This window comes from Macaca fascicularis, chromosome 14 (genome assembly GCF_037993035.2).
Source record: "Macaca fascicularis isolate 582-1 chromosome 14, T2T-MFA8v1.1".
Taxonomy (NCBI): domain Eukaryota; kingdom Metazoa; phylum Chordata; class Mammalia; order Primates; family Cercopithecidae; genus Macaca; species Macaca fascicularis.
Window position 1 is genome coordinate 7,055,926 of NC_088388.1, and position 17,743 is coordinate 7,073,668.

Here is a 17,743-nt window from a genome sequence, read left to right on the forward strand (position 1 = left end):
AGTTCCATGTACACAGTAGGTGCTCAAAAAATATTCATGGAAAGCCAAGCACGGTGGCTCACACCTGTAATCCCAGCATTTTTTTTTTTTTTTTTTTTTTTTGAGACGGAGTCTCACTCCGTCGCCCAGGCTGGAGTGCAGTGGAGCGATCTCAGCTCATTGCAAGCTCCGCCTCCTGGGTTCACGCCATTCTCGTGCCTCAGCCTCCCGAGTAGCTGGGACTACAGGTGCCCACCACCACACCCGGCTAGTTTTTTTTTGTATTTTTTAGTAGAGACAAGAGGTTTCACTGTGTTAGCCAGGATGGCCTTGATCTCCTGACCTTGTGATCCGCCCGTCTCAGCCTCCCAAAGTGCTGGGATTACAGGCTTGAGCCACCGTGCCCGGCCAATCCCAGCATTTTGGGAGGCTGAGGTGGGCAGATCACCTGAGGTCAGGAGTTCAAGACCAGCCTGGTCAACATGGTGAAACCCCACCTCTCCTAAAAATACAAAAATTAGCCAGGCATGGTGGTGTGTGCCTGTAATTTCAGCTACTTGAGAGGCTGAGGCAGAAGAATCGCTTGAACCCAGGAGGCAGAGGGTGCAGTGAGCCGAGATCATACCACTGCCCTCCAGCCTGGAAGATAAAGTGAGACAAGATGTTTGTTGGACGAATGAAGGCTTGTTTGTGAAATTATTGGATGTTCCCAGATTTTTAAAATATATACTTTTTTCATTAATTTAAAACTCCTTGTTACAATTTTCTCAATTAACACAAAGCTTGAACTCAATGCAAGCAGCATAGAATTCTTATGCATTCCTTACAACCATGAAAGTAACCAGTCTTATGTAAATACATAATTCTATATTCAGCTGCTTTTGCATCATAACATGTAAGTACTCATATCCTCTATGAACCTTAAGTGTCTACCCTGCTATGTGGCATTAAGCCTGCATCCTCCCTAAATGCTGTGTGGTAACGCTATAATTCAGCCTACAGCTGAATGGAGGCAATACACTGGCCTTGAGCATCCAACCTTGGGTAAAAAGACTCAGGTTTCCCCATCAAAATCAGCCTCAAAACCATCCTGCCTAGCCAGGTGTGGTGGCTCACGCCTGTAATCCCAACACTTTGGGAGGCCGAGGTGGGCAGATCTCTTGAGGCCAGGAGTTTGAGACCAGGAGTTTGAGACCAGCCTGGCCAACATGGGGAGAAACCCCATCTCTACCAAAAAATACAAAAATTATCCGGGAGTAATGGCACACGCCTGTAGTCCCAGTTACTCAGGAGGCTGAGGCACGATAATCGCTTGAACCCAGGAGGAGGAGGGTGGGGTGAGCAGAGATCACACCACTGCACTCCAGCCTGGGTGACAGTGAGACACTGTTTCAAAACAAACAAACGAACAAAAACCAAAAAACAAAAAACCGTCCTTCCTAGGAGAATGAACTTGCCCAGAAATAAAGTGAATTCAAAAATTAAGAAAAGGTCTTATGGTGGCTAGGGACTGTTGTAGAAATTGTCAGAAACGATAGCTGGGACCTGGGATAGCACTTCCTCTATGCAGTCCCTGGGCTAAAAACTTACATGTGTCATCTCATTTAATCCTCAAAAACCGGAGGTAGTATTAACATTATCCCCAATCTTGCAAATGAAGCAGCTGAGTCTCAAGAGATGTAATAAGTTTGTCCAAAGTCACAAACCCAAGTTTCTCTGACTCTAGATCCCAAGCTGAGAGTCTTGCTCAGATCATCCCAGGTTCCTTTCTTTCTTCTTGCACTTGGGGTGCAATAAGGGGCAATGGAGCCAGCAGTGTGTAACATACTGCACCGTCGGAAGAGACGTTAGGGATCATCCGTTTCAGCCTCCTTATTTTACAGAAGAAGGAACTCGTAGGTCACACAGAGCCAGGGACGGCTCTGCAACGGAATCGCAATGGGCACTAGAATTCCAGTCCAAGCCTCATTTTACAGAGCGGGGGAACCGAAGCCCACAGGGCCTGGGGGCCTCCCGGGTTCCGAATCCACCAGCGGCTGAGCCAGATCCAGCCCCGGGCGCACTCACCGCCCTGTCTGATTCTACCTCCGCGTTCACCTGAGCCGCGAACCCTCCCCGTGGGCTGCCAGCTCCCGGGAGTACCTGTCGGCCGCGCAAAGGCCCTCGGCTCGCGGTGACAAGACGCCGGCGCGGGCGAGCGGGCCTTCGCGGGCCACAGCCGGACCCCGGCATCGCGGACCCTGGTCGCCTCGCCAGCCCCTTTCCTCAGAACGGCAAGGCCTCAGGAGCGTGTGCACGCCGGGACGCCCCAGATTATTTGGAAGCGCTGGTCCCGGAGGCAAGGCCGGCTTGGTCTCCTCTCCTCAATCCCCCTACGCCGCCCCCTGGACCTTCTGCAGACCGGGTCCCAGCCCCAGAGTACCTCAGGAAAAAACCACACCGCGCCTCGCTGAGTCAAGCGGCCGGGACTCTAGAAGGGGCGAGGTTCCCATGGCAACGAGGGAAACTATTTGCGCCTGCGCAGAGGCGCTAGGCACGCTGGGAAATGTGGTTTCCGGGTTGTCCCTGGAAGCTAAAGGAACGGACACAAGGTGGCGCGCGAACGTTGCGGTCGATGTGGCTAACCCGGGTCCCCAGCTCCCGGGCGCTGCGGGCACAGGAGAGGCCGCGAAAGTCTGAAAGGCAGTTTCTCTGAGGCGTTTGGGATGCGGAGTGAAGAGAAGGCAGAGTCTCTTCCGCGTGGTTGATTTTGCCGTTTGAAAACTTGGCCTAACGAGGGACCGCCCTGTCCGGGGCGAGGGCGACCGCTTCCGAGGCCCCGCCCCAGCCTGGGCTGAGCGGGGCGCGGCGGAGGGAGGACGCTCTGACGGTGGGAGCTGGATCCGGAGGGAAGCGCGCCGCGGTCGTGCTGCAAGGGTTCCAGGTCTGGTCTGGGCGACGCCTCGCGCTGCTGAGGCTCCTGTGCGGGGTGGGAGTTGAAAGCTGGCTCCGGGAGCAGCAGTCATCCTGATCCTCCCACCCGCGAGCTCCGAGCACTTCTAGATCCAGGTCCCGCCTTGGGCGGAACTGTGCAGTCAGTTGACTGCCCAGGAGCCACCTTCCCCACTGCCGAGTTAGGCTCTTGGAATCAGAATCTAGAAACCCAGGATCTGATTCCGGCTCTGTTAGACTAAGTAGTTACTTCTCTGAGCCTCAGTTTACTCATTTCTAGAAAACGATGGTATTGGGCCGGGTGCGGCGGCTCACGCCTGTAATCCCAGCACTTTGGGAGACCGAAGGGGGTGGAGCAGCGGAGGTCAGGAGTTCGAGATCAGCCTGGCCAACATGGTGAGACCCCCGTCCTCTACTAAAAATACAAAAATTAGCCGGCGTCGTGGCACATGCCTGTGATCCCAGCTACTCAGGAGGGTGAGACATGAGAATCACTTGAACCTAGGAGGCAGGCGGAAGTTGCAGTGAGCCAAGATCGTGCCGCTGCACTCCAGTCTGGGCCACAGAGTGGGACTCTGTCTCAAAAAAGTAATTAATTAATTAATTGCTTAAAAACGGTGGTAATCATAATGCCTGCCCTTTCTCCCTCTGGGAGTGTTGCAAGATGATGACATTGATGTGTAGGCTGGGTAGTCCGTTAAGGACACAGGCATTGCCATTCACTATAAATTGGTGCACTTTCTTGGAAAGAAAGCCTTTGCTTCAAGAATTCTAGAAGTTTTATCCTACAGATTTAGTGATCATGTGTGCATGAAAAAGTATATACAGGCCGGGCGCGGTGGCTCACGCCTGTAATCCCAGCACAGGCTGAGGCAGGTGAATCACGAGGTCAGGAGTTCAAGACCAATCTGGCCAACACAGTGAAACCCCGTCTCTACTGAAAATACAAAAAATTAGCTGGATGTGGTGACGGGCGCTTGTAATCCCAGTTACTTAGGAGGTTGAGGCAGGAGAATCGCTTGAACCCGGGAGACGGAGGTTGCAGTGAGCCAAGATGGCGCCACTGCACTCCAGCCCAGGCGACAGAGTGAGACTGTGTCTCAAAAAAAAAAAAAGTATATACAGGGGTGCTTTTTTTTTTTTTTTTTTTTCTCCTGAGACAGAGTCTCGCTCTGTCACCCAGGTTGGAGTACAGTGGGGTGATCTCGGCTCACTGCAACCTCTGCCTCCCAGGCTCAAGACATCCCACCTCAGCCTCCTGAGTAGCTGGGACTACAGGGCCACCATGCCTGGCTACATTTTGATACATTTTAACAATACATGCTATCTAGACATTGCCAGAATTTAGCCTCTACCTCCCTTCCAGAAGAGGAATCCTTGGCACCTATCTGGGTGGTATGCCTAAGGGCCACAAGATGTGGGGTATAGGGAAGCTAGTTCTGATTCCTGATCCATTCTGCTGAGCAAACACTGGGGGCTACCCCTCATTCTGTGGCCAACTAGGAGTCCTACCCAGGCTGCCCTTTCAGTATTCCTAACCTAGGGCTGCAGATGGGTGGGTGGTGGTGAGAGTGTCAGGGGAAGCCAAGGCCAGGCCCTGCCCTCCTGCAGCCTGTGCATCTCAGAAGGCAGGTCTGATCAGGAACTCAGAGCTGTGGGGCTCACTAGCTGTGGGATCCACTAGAATCCAAGAGGATTCTAAGAAGTCAGAAGTCAGCAATCAGGGAAATGAAGACTGAAGGGGAAACTGCATCAAAAATACAGACAAGAGGGCACCAAGTGTGGTGGCTCATGCCTGTAATCCCAGCACTTTGGGAGGCTGAGGCAGGCGGATTGCTTGAGCCCAGGAGTTCGAGACCAGCCTGGGCAATATAGTGAAACCCCATCTCTACAAAACAAAACAAAACCTACAAAAATTAAGAATCCTATGGGTTGGGTGCAGTGGCTCACGCCTGTAATTCCAGTACTTTGGGGAGGCTAACTAAGGTGGTTGGATCACCTGAGGTCAGGAGTTCGAGACCAGCCTGGCCAATATGGCAAAATGCTGTCTCTACTAAAAATACAAAATTAGCTGCGCATCGTGGCGCGCGCTTATAATCCCAGCTCTTTGGAAGCCTGAGGCAGGAGAATTGCTTGAACCTGGGAGACAGAGGTCGCAATGAGCCAAGATTTCACCATTGCACTCAGCTTGGAAGACAGAGCGAGACTCTGTCTCCAAAAAAAAAAAAGGAACCCTGTGTATACACAAAGCTCACACAAATTGCTAAAGGGGCAAAAAATAATAAAGAAGGATATAAAATGAAAAGTAAATCTCGCTCCTACTCTGTCCTCCAGTCCTTCACGTCTACTCAGGCAATGATTTGTTACCAGCTGCCTTTTGAGGCACTCCAGGTACCCCATGCTTATGTAATCAAATATATTGGTATCGGTATATTTTTAAATACAGACAACAGCATGTTAACATACTATTCTATACTTTGAAAATTTGTTCATATCACCGAGTTCTACATCGGTACCGTGGTGTTATACATACATTGGTTTTCGTCCAGGGCTCCTGGCTCATCATCCTCATAGCCCTTCTTCAGTCTTTTGTTCTAATGTTGAGTGTGTCAGGCCTCAGGAGCAGGCCACAGGAAACAACCTCTTGACATTCTGCCCTCCTTTCCCCTGCCCCAAGGCAGGGCTCTACTGTTCCCCCCCACTTTCAGAAAGACCTTCCTCCTCACCCTATACCCTGGTGTAGGAATGCTGTTGTCATGAAGCTTCCATTAAAAACCCAAGAGGACTGGCTTCTTGGAGCTCTGGGTAGCTGACCATGTGCAGGTTCCTTGACGGTGGGGCACCTAGGGAGGGCGCGCACACTCCGCACCCTCCCCCATGCCTCACCCTACACATCTCTTCATCTTTATCCTTTGTAGTATCCTTTATTATAAGCCACTAAACATAAGTGTTTCTTTGAGTTCTGTGAGCTGCTCCAGCAAATTAATCAAACCCAAAGAGGGGATCATGGGAACCCCAACTTGAAGCTGGTCAGGCAGAAGTTCTGGAGGCCTGGACTTTTGACTACGGTTTGAGGGAAGGGAGATGCAGTCTTGGGGGCTGAGCCCTCAACCTGTGGGATCTGACACTGTCTCCCGGTAGACAGAGTTGGAATGGAATTGGAGGCCACCCAGCTGGTCTGTTGCTTGGTGTGTGGGGAGAGACACCCACACTTTTTTTTTTTTTGAGATGGAGTCTTACTCTTGTCACACAGGCTAGAGTGCAATGGCGCAATCTTGGCTCACTGCAACCTCCACCTTCTGGGTTGAAGCAATTCTCCTGCCTCAGCCTCCTGAGTAGCTGGGATTACAGGTGCCCACCACCATGCCTGGCTAATTTTTTTGGTATTTTTAGTAGAGTCGGGGTTTCACCATGCTGGCCAGGCTGGTCTCGAACTCCTGACCTCAGGTGATCCACCTGCTTCAGCCTCCTGAGTAGCTAGGATTACAGGTGTGAGCCACTGCTCCTGGCCCACCCAATACCTTTGGTCACCAGTCTTATGTGTTGGTAACTGTGATGGTGTGAGGGCAGAGGAAACACCATTGGAGTTTTGCCCACAAATGGTACATGAGAGATTTGCCTCATTTAAAAAAATAATGGCCAGGCGCGGTGGCTCAAGCCTGTAATCCCAGCACTTTGGGAGGCCGAGACGGGCGGATCACGAGGTCAGGAGATCGAGACCATCCTGGCTAACACGGTGAAACCCCGTCTCTACTAAAAAATACAAAAAACTAGCCGGGCGAGGTGGCGGGCGCCTGTAGTCCCAACTACTCGGGAGGCTGAGGCAGGAGAATGGCGTAAACCCAGGAAGCAGAGCTTGCAGTGAGCTGAGATCCGGCCACTGCACTCCAGCCTGGGCGACAGAGCGAGACTCCGTCTCAAAAACAACAACAACAAAAAAAACACATGTTCTATTTGATGGAATCCATCAGTTAAGTGGTCATTTATTGATGAATAGTGACCCGGTCTCAAAAATAAAATTAAATAATAAATAAAATAAAATGCATCAAAATGTAGAGGGGTACTTAGGGATTTCCAGGTCTAATCCCGTTGTTTTACAGAAAGAAACAGAGACTCAAAGCAAAGTAATTCATAAGTGGTGAAGCTGGGGCTAAATCTGAGTCTCCTGCCACTGAGCACTTCAGGGTTAGAGCAGTGCTGGGAGTCCCACCAGGGCCCGGGTGAGAGATTCATTCTTAAAACTGGGTGTGAAGTCTCAGTCACTGAGAATGCTTGGTGCCAGCTCCCATCTCTGAGGACTGCTTTGAGGGAAGGAGTTGAATCTGGCCCCTTCCCCAAACCAGTGTTGTGTATTATAGAGCAGAGAGCATACATAATCTTGGGAAGAGGGATAGAAGTGACAAAGATGGGCCAGGCGCAGTGGCTCATGCCTGTAATCCCACACTTTGAGAGGTCGAGATGTGTGGATCGCTTGAGCCCAGGAGTTCGAGAACAGCCTGGGCAACATGGTAAAACCCCGTCTCTACAAAAAAAAAAAAAAAAAGAAAAATTAGCTGGGCATGATGGCATGTGCAGATAGTCCCAGCTACTCCGGGCTGATGCAGGAGGATCGCTTGAGCCCGGGAGGTTGAGGCTGTAGAAAGCCAAGATCATATCACTGCACTCTATTCTGGGTGACAGAGCAAGACCCTGTCTCAAAAAACAAACAAAAAACCCACAAAAGAAGTGACAAAGATACAGCCAGTTAGCTAGGTGTGGTGGCACGTGCCTGTGGTCCTAGCTACTCAGGAGGCTGAAGTGAGAGGGTCACTTGAGCCTGGGAATTCAAGGCTGCACGGAGGCATGATCGCCCCACTGCACTCCAGCCTGGGCAACAGAAAAAGACTCTGTCTCAAAAAAGGAAAAAACAGATGGAACGACTAACTCTTCTTGGACATTAAAGTTGAGCAGAAGGAACCCCTGGGCAGGAGGGGAAGGGCCACCAAGGGTCCTTCTTCCCAGGCAGCAATAGGCTGGCTTGGAAAATCAGGCCCTTTTGCATTGTAGCAGGAGGAAGATGATTCTTGGGACCCAAAATATGCCATAGAACTGGCATCAAGTGTCCAAAGGAGTCTTTGCTTTTGGAACAGGCTTGGTCTTGTCCAGGTAGGCACTTCCTCATGAGTAACCCCCTCCAGCTCTCACAGTGGAGCCACATGCCTGCTGCCCGGTGAGGACTTGTTCCCTTGCCCGACCTGCCTGAGTGGGTGTGAGCAGGTCACATGTACCAGGCCCTGCCCCAGGAGATGGGGAGATAGCACTGACCTCCTCTCTTCTCTTACCCAATCTTCCTCCTGCGCCACGCCCAAACACGGCACTCCCCCAAATAGATCTGTCACCAGCCACCTGGGAATTGTGAGGAGACTGCTGGGAGGAAGCGGCGGCCACCTTCCCCGGCCAGCAGAGAAGGGTCTGACTGCAACACAGACAGCTTCATTGTCACATTGAAAATAACCGAATATGAAAATGTGTTTTATTTCTCAATACAAAGTCAGATACTATAAGGCTATGAAAAACTGACTAGCCAGAGGCCACAAAGGACAAACAGCAGACTCTCTCTGGCCTGGCGCCCTGTAATCTGGCGTGGTGTCACAGGAGGTCTGGGGACAGCAGCAAAGACCTGGACCGGTTGAGGTGGACGAGGGAAGCGACCTGCCAGCCCTTCCAGCCTCCCACAGCTGGGGCCTGAGGATCCGCCTGCCTTTGGGGCCACTGGTTCCCTGGCCTGACTGATTCCAGGAATGAACTGGGAGAGGATAGGAGGTGCAGGGAGGGGGAGCGGGGGAGAGGCATGAGCCTTTTTGTGCTGGAAACTCTGTTTTTATTCTGTGACACAGGTGAGTGTTCAGGGCAAGAGCTGAGAATGAAACTAGGGTGCTATTGGCCCCAAAGGCACCTTCAATCCCTCTACCACATCCCAGTAGAAAGTCTTGAGCCCTTGGACAGGTGGACATGGGTCTGGGACTTAAGGCTGTAGGAGGTGAGGCTGTAGTGACAGGGGTGTGGGGCGGAGCTGAGAAGAATGTGCAGCGACAGACGTGAGGGTGTTTCTCCAAAGAGTTGTGGATCCTCTATTTAGTGTCTAGGTGAACGTGGGCATGTGTGAGGGCTCAGGCCTCACCCTCCTCTCCGCTGTCGTCCACGCTGGCCTGCCTCACCACCTTCCGGAACCTGGGCGTAGAGGAAACGCAGGGCTCTCCCTGCCCTTGCCCCTGCTCCTGCTCCTGGAAGGCCCGGGTCTGGTTGGCCACCAGGGTACTGCCCTGGAGGGCAACCACTGACTGGCAGGACTTCAGGGCAGGCTGAGGCCCCTTGCCCACCTGCTGGCTTCCCTTGGTCCTTGCGAGCTGTGGGAAGGGCTGTGGAGGCTCTTCATGTGAAGACTCATGGGAAGAGAAAACCTGGACAGGTGCGAGGACATAGAAGCCATGGGGCACCCAAGCAGAGCCAGGAAGATCTGGGGCAGGGGCGCCAACCACAGAGCCGGGAGGAGGCGAGGGCCGGAATGTTTGTGGCACCCAAGTCAAAAGCCAAGCTGTCCACAGCCATGCTTCCCCAGGAGGGAAGACAACACCCCAGCCCTGCTGCCTGCTGCTTGAACCCTGCCTGCTCGTAGCTTCCTTCTGGCCCCCAGAAGCCCTCCTCAGCTCTCTGGAGACCCAGGCCTCCCTGCCCTCCGCCCCTCCTATCCTTCCTCTGGCTTTGCACAGGCAGCCAGCAGGTGAAACCCGTGCTGGCACTAGCCCCTGACCTGGGCTGGGTGGATGCGTGTGTCCAGTGCTGGGTGAGGACCTCCTGCCTTTCGCAATGCCCACACCCGCCACGCCTCCCTATCCTTCCCCATCCACACCTCCTCCAGGAAGCCTCTTCCAGATGTTCCTGCCCTCAGTGGACACTCCTTCCTCCAAGTCAGCCATTTGACCTTGAGTCCCATACAGGGCCTGGCTCCCAGTTTTAGGCTTGTGCCCGCAGCACTTGGCATTGAGGGTGCTCACTTAGGCAGGACTTGGGCGGTGTGAGTGTGCACTCTCCTCCCCACCCCATCCTTTGAGGTCCTGCGCCTCAGACCCAGGAGGGGCTTCAGAGATTACCTTAGCCTCCCCACCATGGGGTTAGAGATCGCCCCCAGGGCCGGCAGGGGCCTGTGGAGCTCATGGCCTGGGGAGGGAGCTCTGCCCCTTAGACAGTTAGTCCTGTGGTCTGGCTAGAACCTGCTGGCGACCCCGGCCGGGGCTGGCTCACCCAGGAGCCCTGGAAACAGGTGCTGCTTCCGCCCTGCCCCCATGACCCCTCTCCAGCCTGTGCCTACAGCGCCCCCACGTGCCTTCACTGGGTCTCAGCTGTTCTCAGGGGCCCAGGACGTGGCTGGTGCCCGTCTTCAGGGGTACTCATGGGACAGGCTGGATACACTGGGTACTAAGAGGTACTGGACTGACTGTGAAGGAGGCTGGGACCAGGCCCCCTGGGTCCTACCAGGACACCCTGCATGGGTGGGCCAGACTTAGCTGGGGTATGCCCTGCTCAGGTCTACAGTCAAATGCCCATCCTGGTCTTTCCCCATCTCCCTCCTTATGGCCCCCACCCCTGCAAGCTGAGCTCCCCCAGCCCCAGCCTCACCTCTGGCATGTCACTGGCCTCTGAGGTGCTCTCCAGCTCCAAGGAGGGTTCCAGAAGACTGATGGACCTCATGACCCCTCGGAGGTTGATACGTGGCCGTGGCCCAGGTTCTTCTTTTGGGGCTGCCTGGCTCTCCTCCATGCCCACAACCTTCTCCTCCCCACCACCCCCAGGTTCTGGCGGAAGAGGTGGGAATGGTGTAGAGACTTCAGGGGCTGGGCGCTCCTCTGGGGAGACCCCACCCACTTTCTGCTCCCAGACATGGCTCTGGCGGCTGTGAGGAGGTGGCCCTGAGTCAGCTCTGAGTGACCCAGCAGCCACCCCCAGCAAACCCACCTACTCACCCCCTGCCACTCACTCCCATCCCATACCTGGCAGTCAGGATGCCCTGGTAGATCTGCAACTGGCGCAGGAAGCCGGGGTTGGGGCGGGCAATGGGCCGGAGCTCCTGCACATGGCGCAGGGCCTGCTCCAGGCTGCATTCATACTGCTTCATGGCATAGGCCAGCACTGTGGCCGCCGAGCGGCTGACGCCCATCTTGCAGTGGACTAGCACGCGGGTGCCCTGTGCTCTGTGGAAGCGGGCCAGGTTCAGCACCCTCCCCTCACCATGAAGGACCCACCTCCTGCAGGGGAGGGCCAGTAAAGGGCTCACAACCAACTGAGAGTAGAGGAGAAGGAGCGAAGGACACTGAGGGCTGGAAGGAATGGCACAGCTGATGGCAGAGTGGGCAGGAGGAGGGCACTGGGGGCCTCTTGAAGCCACAGTGGGGCAGGCAGCAAAGCCTAGAGACCGACCTTGCAGCCTCAATGAAGCGGTGCGTCTCCTTCCAGTGCGGGAGCAACTGGGCCGACTCCTCATCCCAGAGGCGCACATTGTGGTAGGTGAAGCGCTCAGGGTAGAAGTTGTCAATCTCCCGGGCCATGTTCAAGATGTGGGTGACCCTGTCCCAGAAGCCCAAGACCAGGCTGACGTGGGCAGAGGCACCAGGCCCATTGGCCATCAGACCTGGCAGCCTCTGGGCCTCTCTTTAGCTCTAAGTTTCAAGTCACATGGAGGCAGCAGTTATAGTGGGAGGAGAAGTGACCCAGCTGTCAGATGGCTGCAACCTTGGACCAATCATTTTACCCTGCTGGGCTTGTTTCCTCATCTGGTTCAGACAGCTGGCTCAACTGCAACTCCAGCCCTTCCGTTATTCTCGGAAATGAGTTAGAAAACAGCTTTTGACCTAAGCTGAAAGTGGGTGGGTCTGCAGCAGGGGGTGACAGGGGCTACAGCAGGTCTCCCAGAAGCCCCTGGTGGGCAGATGACAGGTACCTGTCAGAGCAGACAGCCAGGTCCCCATGGGGAGAAGGGCAGTTCCTTCTTCCCTGAGACAGGGCAAGGTGGAAAAGAGGCTTTTTCTTTCTTTCTTTTTTCTTATTTTTTAGAGACAGGGTCTCTCTCTGTTGCCCAGGCTGGAGTGCAGTGGCATGATCACGGCTCACTGCGGCCTCAATCTCCAGGGCTCAAGCAGTCCTCCTGCCGCAGCCTCCCGAGTAGCTGGGACCACAGGCACACGCAAGAGGAGCCTTTTTCTGCTTGTCCAAGGCAGTTACAGCAGTGGGCTCTGCTGCTTCTCATCTTGGCGTGGCTGAGGCCCTTTGTTTCTGTCCTTGTTTCACAGTGCGGGGAAGGGAGGAGACTGGGCGGGGGCTGGCCAGTGGGTCTCGTGTCCCCACCTGGGAGCCCACACCAGGGCAACAGCCCCAGAACAGAGTTAGAAGCAGAGCTGGCAGCTGCTGAGGGTGGTCCAGGGGTTTTTGAAGCTGGCTACCACCGAATGCAGGGAGGCCAGGAGAACGGAAGATGGGGTGGGCAGCCCAAGGGGCTCATAGCCCTACCTGTTCCTCTGCAGCTCCTCCAGGTTTGCTGCGTTCCACTCTGAGCCCTGGGAGACAGCGAACAGCACATTCCCCCTTTCCTCCAGCCTCTGCTCCTGGCCCCCACCCTCGCAGCTGCCAGCGGTCCCCAAGGCCCAGGCCCGGCTGCAGCTCACCAGGTAGAGGTGGGGGAAGATGCGGGAGGCTCGGTCCCGCTGTGCCACCAGCAGCAGCATCTGGTTGTCGATGAAGTCACGGTACTGCTGGAGGGGGAGCCCTAGGCGCAGCTCCAGTGCCTGGCGGATCTGCAGGCAGAGCCCAGGGCAAGAGAGGCTGGAGCTCTCCTAGTGCCTGACCCGCCACCTTCCCTCTGGGGCCTCTGAGGACAGCATCGTGTCCCATCTAGATGCATTAGGGCCAAGGCCAAGGCATCCAGGAATGGCTCAGGACTGGAGACAGGCAAGGTGGGGAGGGCTCCCAGGAAAGGCAAGCTCGCGGCCCCTGCTGGAGGGGACTTGTTCCCCGGGCCCTCTACCTACCTCCTTGGAAGTAACGCTTTCCAGGTCACTGGCATCCAACACTTTCCACAGCTCAGCACGGATCGCCTGCTCCATCTGCTCCTGTTCTGAGGGCCTGGGAGCAAAGCCCTTCAGTCAAGGGGCCCCTTCCCCTCTCCACCATGCCTCCCACTGCCTTATCCTGCCTTCCCCGTCCACCCAGGCCCTCCCCTCCCCACACTGACCGGCCAGGTTCGGCACTGGGAGGCCGCAGAGACTCCAAGTCGGCCATAGCCGTCCACTCATTGAGGCAGCTCTGGTCGGAGTTCAGTCTCTCCTGGTAGTGGCTGGCCCAGGTGAGGGCACTGCCACCTGGTACAAGGCTGCTGCCTAGAGCTGCCTCACATGCTTGGTGCAATACCTGGAGTGTGGCCCTGAGACAGGAGGAGAGGCTGGGTCACACTGTTCCCTTGCTGCCCTTCCCCAGGCCCTGCAGCCTCCTTCGAAGGAGAGGCTGGCCTGAGTCCAGGCAGCCTCTGTCCTTACCACATGGTCTGGATGGAGATGGGCTTGAAGATCCGGCTCTGCCCACCAGACGCCACACTGAAGCCCCTGCAGGAGACCAGGCACAGGTGAGGCCGGACTCCAGGTTCTGCGACAGAGAACCTGTCCTTTTGCTGGATACAGCCAAGGCCCAGGAGTCAGGTGCCTTGCTCAGGATCACAGTGAATCTGACATGAAGCTGGGAGCAGTCCCCAGAGTCCCAACCTAAAGTTCTACTGTACCCCGGTGCCCAGGCCCCGTCACATATGTCACACTCAGTTATTCCACCCTCTTGCCCCCCGACCTCCAGTTGCCACTGCTTACCCGTCTCCATCTAAGTACACCTGGGTGTCACTCCAGAGAGGCAAGACCAGGCCCAGGGTGCAGCTGGGGGAGCTGGCAGGGGACAGAGGGAAAGCCATTGTCCCCCCTGTCCCTCACCTCTTTGCCCCTCCTTTCCTCTCCCTGCTCGAACCTGCTGTCAGGGAAATCCACACCCAGGAGGACTGTCTCATCCTGGCTTAGACCTTCTCCTTCTTGTGTAGAAACTACCAGCAGGTAGCGGAGCCGGGGAGGCCGGGCTGCCTCCAGCTGGGCTGCCTGGGAGAGATGAGGAGCCCAGGGTCAAAGTGGCCCCAAGGACCCTGCTCCCCACCTAGACACCCCAGGCCCAGAACAGCGCTGACACTGCTCCTTCCTCTCCCATCCCCCTTCTTCCCTGATGTAAAATCAGTGGGTAAGGAGGGACTGTGTGGAAAAAAGTGGGGAATGGGACTGACACAGGTTGCACATTTTTTGTTTTTGCTGAGGAAGGAGGTTGTTTTTGTTTTTGTTTTGAGACAGGGTCTCACTCTGTTGCCCAGGCTGGAGTACAGTGGCACCAGCACAGCTCACTGCAGCCCCAAACTCCAGGCTCACATGATCCTCCCGCCTCAGCCTCCCAAGTTGCTGGGACCTCAGGCCTATGTACCATGCCTGGCTCATTTTTAAGTTTTTTATTGAGATGAGGTCTCCCTATGTTTCTTGGGCTGGTCTTGAACTCCTGGGCTCAGGCAGTCCTCCCTTCTCAGCCTCCCAAAGTGCTGGGATTACAGGCATGAGCCACCGTGCCCAGCAAGAAGGAGGTTTTTTGTTTTTGTTTTTGTTTTTTAAACCCTGTCACTTGCCATTGCTATCATTTCATTTGAGAAATGTTTATCACCAAAGAAATACTAAGGACAAAATCTCACAATAGGGGATGATATTTCTGTCGTAAATTCAGTTTTACAGAAGATTCACTGCATCCTGTTTGCCATGTCTTGCGGAGGACGGCGAGCTGTCTCCACAAGCATTTGAACACCAGTGCTTCGGCTCCACCTGGACTCCCTTCCTCCATGTGGCTGGAATCCTCCTCCCCTCTGCCCCAGTCCCTCCAGCACATCCACCCCCAGTGGGTGTCCAGCAAGCCTGCCTTGTGCACTGGTCCGTTTAGGGACAGCTCATGTCATCAGGGAAGTCTTCTACTGGTTGAGGAGAAACATACCTCTGGAATTCCCACCTCTTGGACCTAATTTGGCCCTATTGGCTCACACAGGACAAACCTCCCCTGTTCTTTCCCTTCCAGAGACCTGCAGCCATGACCTTACCCTGCCAAAACATCTCTGCCTGAAACAGCAGGGTCACTGGGGTATGGGTAACCCCAACACTCCCCAGGCTGCTCCCTGCCCTCACACCATTGCTCCCCAAGCACACACACACAGGGCTCCATTCTGCCCTCAGGTGTGTCTCTTTGCCCCACCCGCTGGAGCTCCAGATGGGCCCTCACCAGGCGGATGTCATCCTGCGGCCTCAGCAGCTGCACCATGAGGTGCAGGTGCTGCCTCTGCTCCTCCTGTTTCTGGGGACTCTGGGATCCTTGCCCGAAGTCTGTCTGGTCCCCGTGGGGCTCCTCCTCATTCGGGGGCTCCTCCGCTGGCTCAGGACTGGCCTCTGCTGCATCATCATTGTCCCCTCCATCCTGCAGCCCCAGGACAGCCCCTCGGAGCACTGCAAAGCTCTGCCTGGTAGGGCAGTGGGCAACTGTCATGGCCCCTCATCCCCCTTAGGGTAGGGGCTCTCAAAGTCTAGCATGCCTCACATTCACCTGCAGCCCTTGTCTGCTCGGATTCATGGGCTCCCACGCGGTCGATAGGTCTGGAGTGGAGGCCTGAGCATCTGCATTTCTAACCCCTTGGCCCCTTGGCAATGCTGCCACCAAACTGAGAACCAGTTTTGGGGGCTTCCAAACTCTCAGCCCCTCTACTCTTGCTCACCTGCCAGGGGATGGGGGCTGCTCCCTTTCCCCTCCCACCTGTTTAACTCAGGGGCTGCTGGGAACTTGGTCGGGGACCCAGGAGTCCTCAGGCTCCTCACACCCTCCTGCCGTTCGGCCCGTGGCCACCACCTGAGCCAAAGCCCAGGGCAGTGGGTGAGGAAGCCCCAGCTGACCAGGGGGACGGTGAAGGCAAAGGTCGCCCTACGGCGAGCCCACCAGCCGGCCCCACCGGAAACGCTGCCCCACAAATTTGGCAGCGGGCTTCGGCTGCGCGTCCTCCGGGGAGCTTTCTGTCCCTGCACCGGGAGTCCAGGACGGCCGTGGCCAGGCCCGGGGCAGACGGAAGTATCTGCGTGGGGGAGGCGGTGCTCACCTTCGCTGGAGTCGACTCCTTCGCTGGACCGCCGGGTCCTGCCGAGAGATCAGCCCCAGGGGAGGGTGAGGGCGGGGAGGGCTGTCCTCTCCCCTCTCTCAGGAATTCTGGGGTGGGGGGAGGCCAGAAAAGGCGCCAGATGCCAATCGTCTTCCCACCCCAGTCCATGCCCCACCGGGAGGCCCCGTGGAGCCCTGGCCCAAGGCCAGGTCGGCTGGGTGGGCGCCGAGGGTGGCGGGCAGAGCGCTCAGATCGGGGCCTCCGCAGCCAGGGAGGCGCGCAGGGCTCTGGATTGTGCCCAGGCGCCAGTACCGGAGACCCTCGAGGCCCCCAGCGCCCTCCAGCCCCAGCCCCGCAGCCCCCTCCTCATGCCCCCGTTCGAGAGGAGCCCGCTGGCTGGCAGGACGCGCTCCCGAGTCCGGGCAGCAACTGCGTGGGCGGCACCACGGCCGGTCCACACTCACCCGGGGCCCCACGGGCGTGGAGGCGCCGCTGCCCGGGGGCGAACGGCTCACTGTGACCAGGGCCATGGGGCCAGGCCGGGGACACCTGGGCTGGCACCGGGCACGGCCCCCTCCCTGAACCCCGCGGACAGTCCTGGCCCTGCAGGACCAGGAAGGAGAGACGGCGCCACCCGGGCCTGGCACCTCCTCGGGGGCGGCCCTTAAAGGGACAGACACTCGCCCAGCCGGACCCGCGGAGCTTCTCAGGGCGGCCGGGCCCCGTCCCTCCCGTCTCCGCGGTTCGGCCCGCCCAGCCCCTGGGCACAGGTCAGGGGCGAGGCCGGGGACGGGCGCAGGTGCGGAGCCCGGAGACCCTGAGGGCAGAAGCTGGAGGCCGGGAGTTTGGTCCCCCTCCCAGGAAGCGCCCGGCCGGCCCAGCGGGAGCACCTGAGCTGTTCTGGGCCTCCAGCGTCCTGTGCCCTGCAGAGGCGGGTCCTAGGGAGGCAGAGCGGAGGCGGGGGGGGGGGTGTGGGGGACAGGTCTAGAGAGGATCAGGCACGGCGCGCCCTCGGCCAAGGGCCCCCACCCCAAACATTTCTCCCTGCTGGTCGGCCTGCTAGTTCCCACTCCACAGGAACCACTGGGAAACAGGCTTCCGGGGAAAACGGCCTGGGGTTTACAAATAACCCAGAAGCTCAAGAGGGGCTCTCAGGTCCACCTCGGAGGCGAGCAGGGCAGGACTTCCAGCTACGCGGGGGAAGTGGCTTTCGCAATCCCACCCGTAGAGAACAAGCGGCAGTCACGGCCAGGGCCTGGGCTTGGCTGCAGGGGTCGGTGTGGGGGCTCTTCCCAGCTGGAGGTGAATGGGGCCTGGGGACCCTGCCTTTCCCTCCCCAACAGGCACGTGGGCCGGTTTCCAGAAGACCAGGCTGGAAGGCAGGACGAACTGGGTCCCCAGCAGGTAGGACAGGGCACAGGGGATCTGTCACAGGACGCCTGCTTGGTAAGGACATGTGACTCTCGCCAGCTCCGTTCAGCCCTGAGGGGCAGAGGGTGGGGGGTGGTCTCATTTTACAACTGAAGAAACTGAGGCTCAGATAGGCTAAGGGGACCATGGCCAGGATTCAAGCCCAGGTCTGAGGCCGCCACCCACAGTGTCTCTCCA

General features: G+C 56.7%; 2 protein-coding genes and 1 long non-coding RNA gene across 23 annotated transcripts in view; all 3 read right to left on the minus strand.

Annotated features, from left to right (window-relative positions):
• Window positions 1-2,451, minus strand: part of RAD9A (RAD9 checkpoint clamp component A) — a 79,078-nt gene extending 76,627 nt beyond the window's left edge. For 9 of the 11 annotated variants that reach the window (XR_012423001.1, XR_012422998.1, XR_012422999.1 and 6 more), the window contains exon 1: window positions 2,402-2,451. The gene's annotated coding sequence lies outside the window, so the exon portion shown is untranslated. Of the gene's footprint in view, window positions 1-2,121 lie in introns of all 11 variants that reach the window. The other 2 variants (XR_012422995.1, XR_012422997.1) reach the window with 1 other exon arrangement.
• Window positions 2,452-6,863: 4,412 nt separating this feature from the next.
• Window positions 6,864-8,366, minus strand: LOC141408425 (uncharacterized). The gene is made up of 2 exons (XR_012423021.1): window positions 8,232-8,366; window positions 6,864-7,432 (listed from the first exon to the last, which is right to left on the minus strand). It is a non-coding gene; the product is annotated as an uncharacterized lncRNA (long non-coding RNA).
• Window positions 8,367-8,393: 27 nt separating this feature from the next.
• SSH3 (slingshot protein phosphatase 3) lies at window positions 8,394-16,761 on the minus strand. 11 transcript variants are annotated; one of them, XR_001484831.4, is made up of 15 exons: window positions 16,600-16,761; window positions 16,136-16,173; window positions 15,274-15,508; window positions 13,945-14,069; window positions 13,794-13,865; window positions 13,473-13,538; window positions 13,172-13,360; window positions 12,969-13,062; window positions 12,606-12,734; window positions 12,451-12,497; window positions 11,365-11,511; window positions 10,938-11,138; window positions 10,567-10,742; window positions 9,270-9,350; window positions 8,394-9,173 (listed from the first exon to the last, which is right to left on the minus strand). XR_001484831.4 is itself a non-coding variant. In XM_005577098.4 (15 exons), the coding sequence occupies exons 1-15, from the start codon at window positions 16,663-16,665 to the stop codon at window positions 9,060-9,062; spliced, it is 1,878 nt and encodes a 625-aa protein (XP_005577155.1). In that variant the 5' UTR covers window positions 16,666-16,761; the 3' UTR covers window positions 8,394-9,059. The 11 variants fall into 11 exon arrangements, 10 of the variants coding, with proteins under 10 accessions (XP_005577155.1, XP_005577154.1, XP_073869177.1 ...); XM_005577098.4 differs by having other exon boundaries at window positions 10,567-10,840; XM_005577097.4 differs by having other exon boundaries at window positions 8,394-9,350; window positions 10,567-10,840.
• Window positions 16,762-17,743: the final 982 nt, after the last annotated feature.

Coding starts and splice junctions, on each gene's coding strand:
- SSH3 (XM_005577097.4), bottom strand. CDS start 16,665: ATGGCCCTGGTCACAGTGAGCCGTTCGCCCCCGGGCAGCGGCGCCTCC. Junction 13,866..13,944: donor GTGGATTTCCCTGACAGCAG/GTTCGAGCAGGG, acceptor GTCCCCTGCCAG/CTCCCCCAGCTGCACCCTGG. Junction 12,498..12,605: donor TCTTCCCCCACCTCTACCTG/GTGAGCTGCAGC, acceptor GCTGTCTCCCAG/GGCTCAGAGTGGAACGCAGC.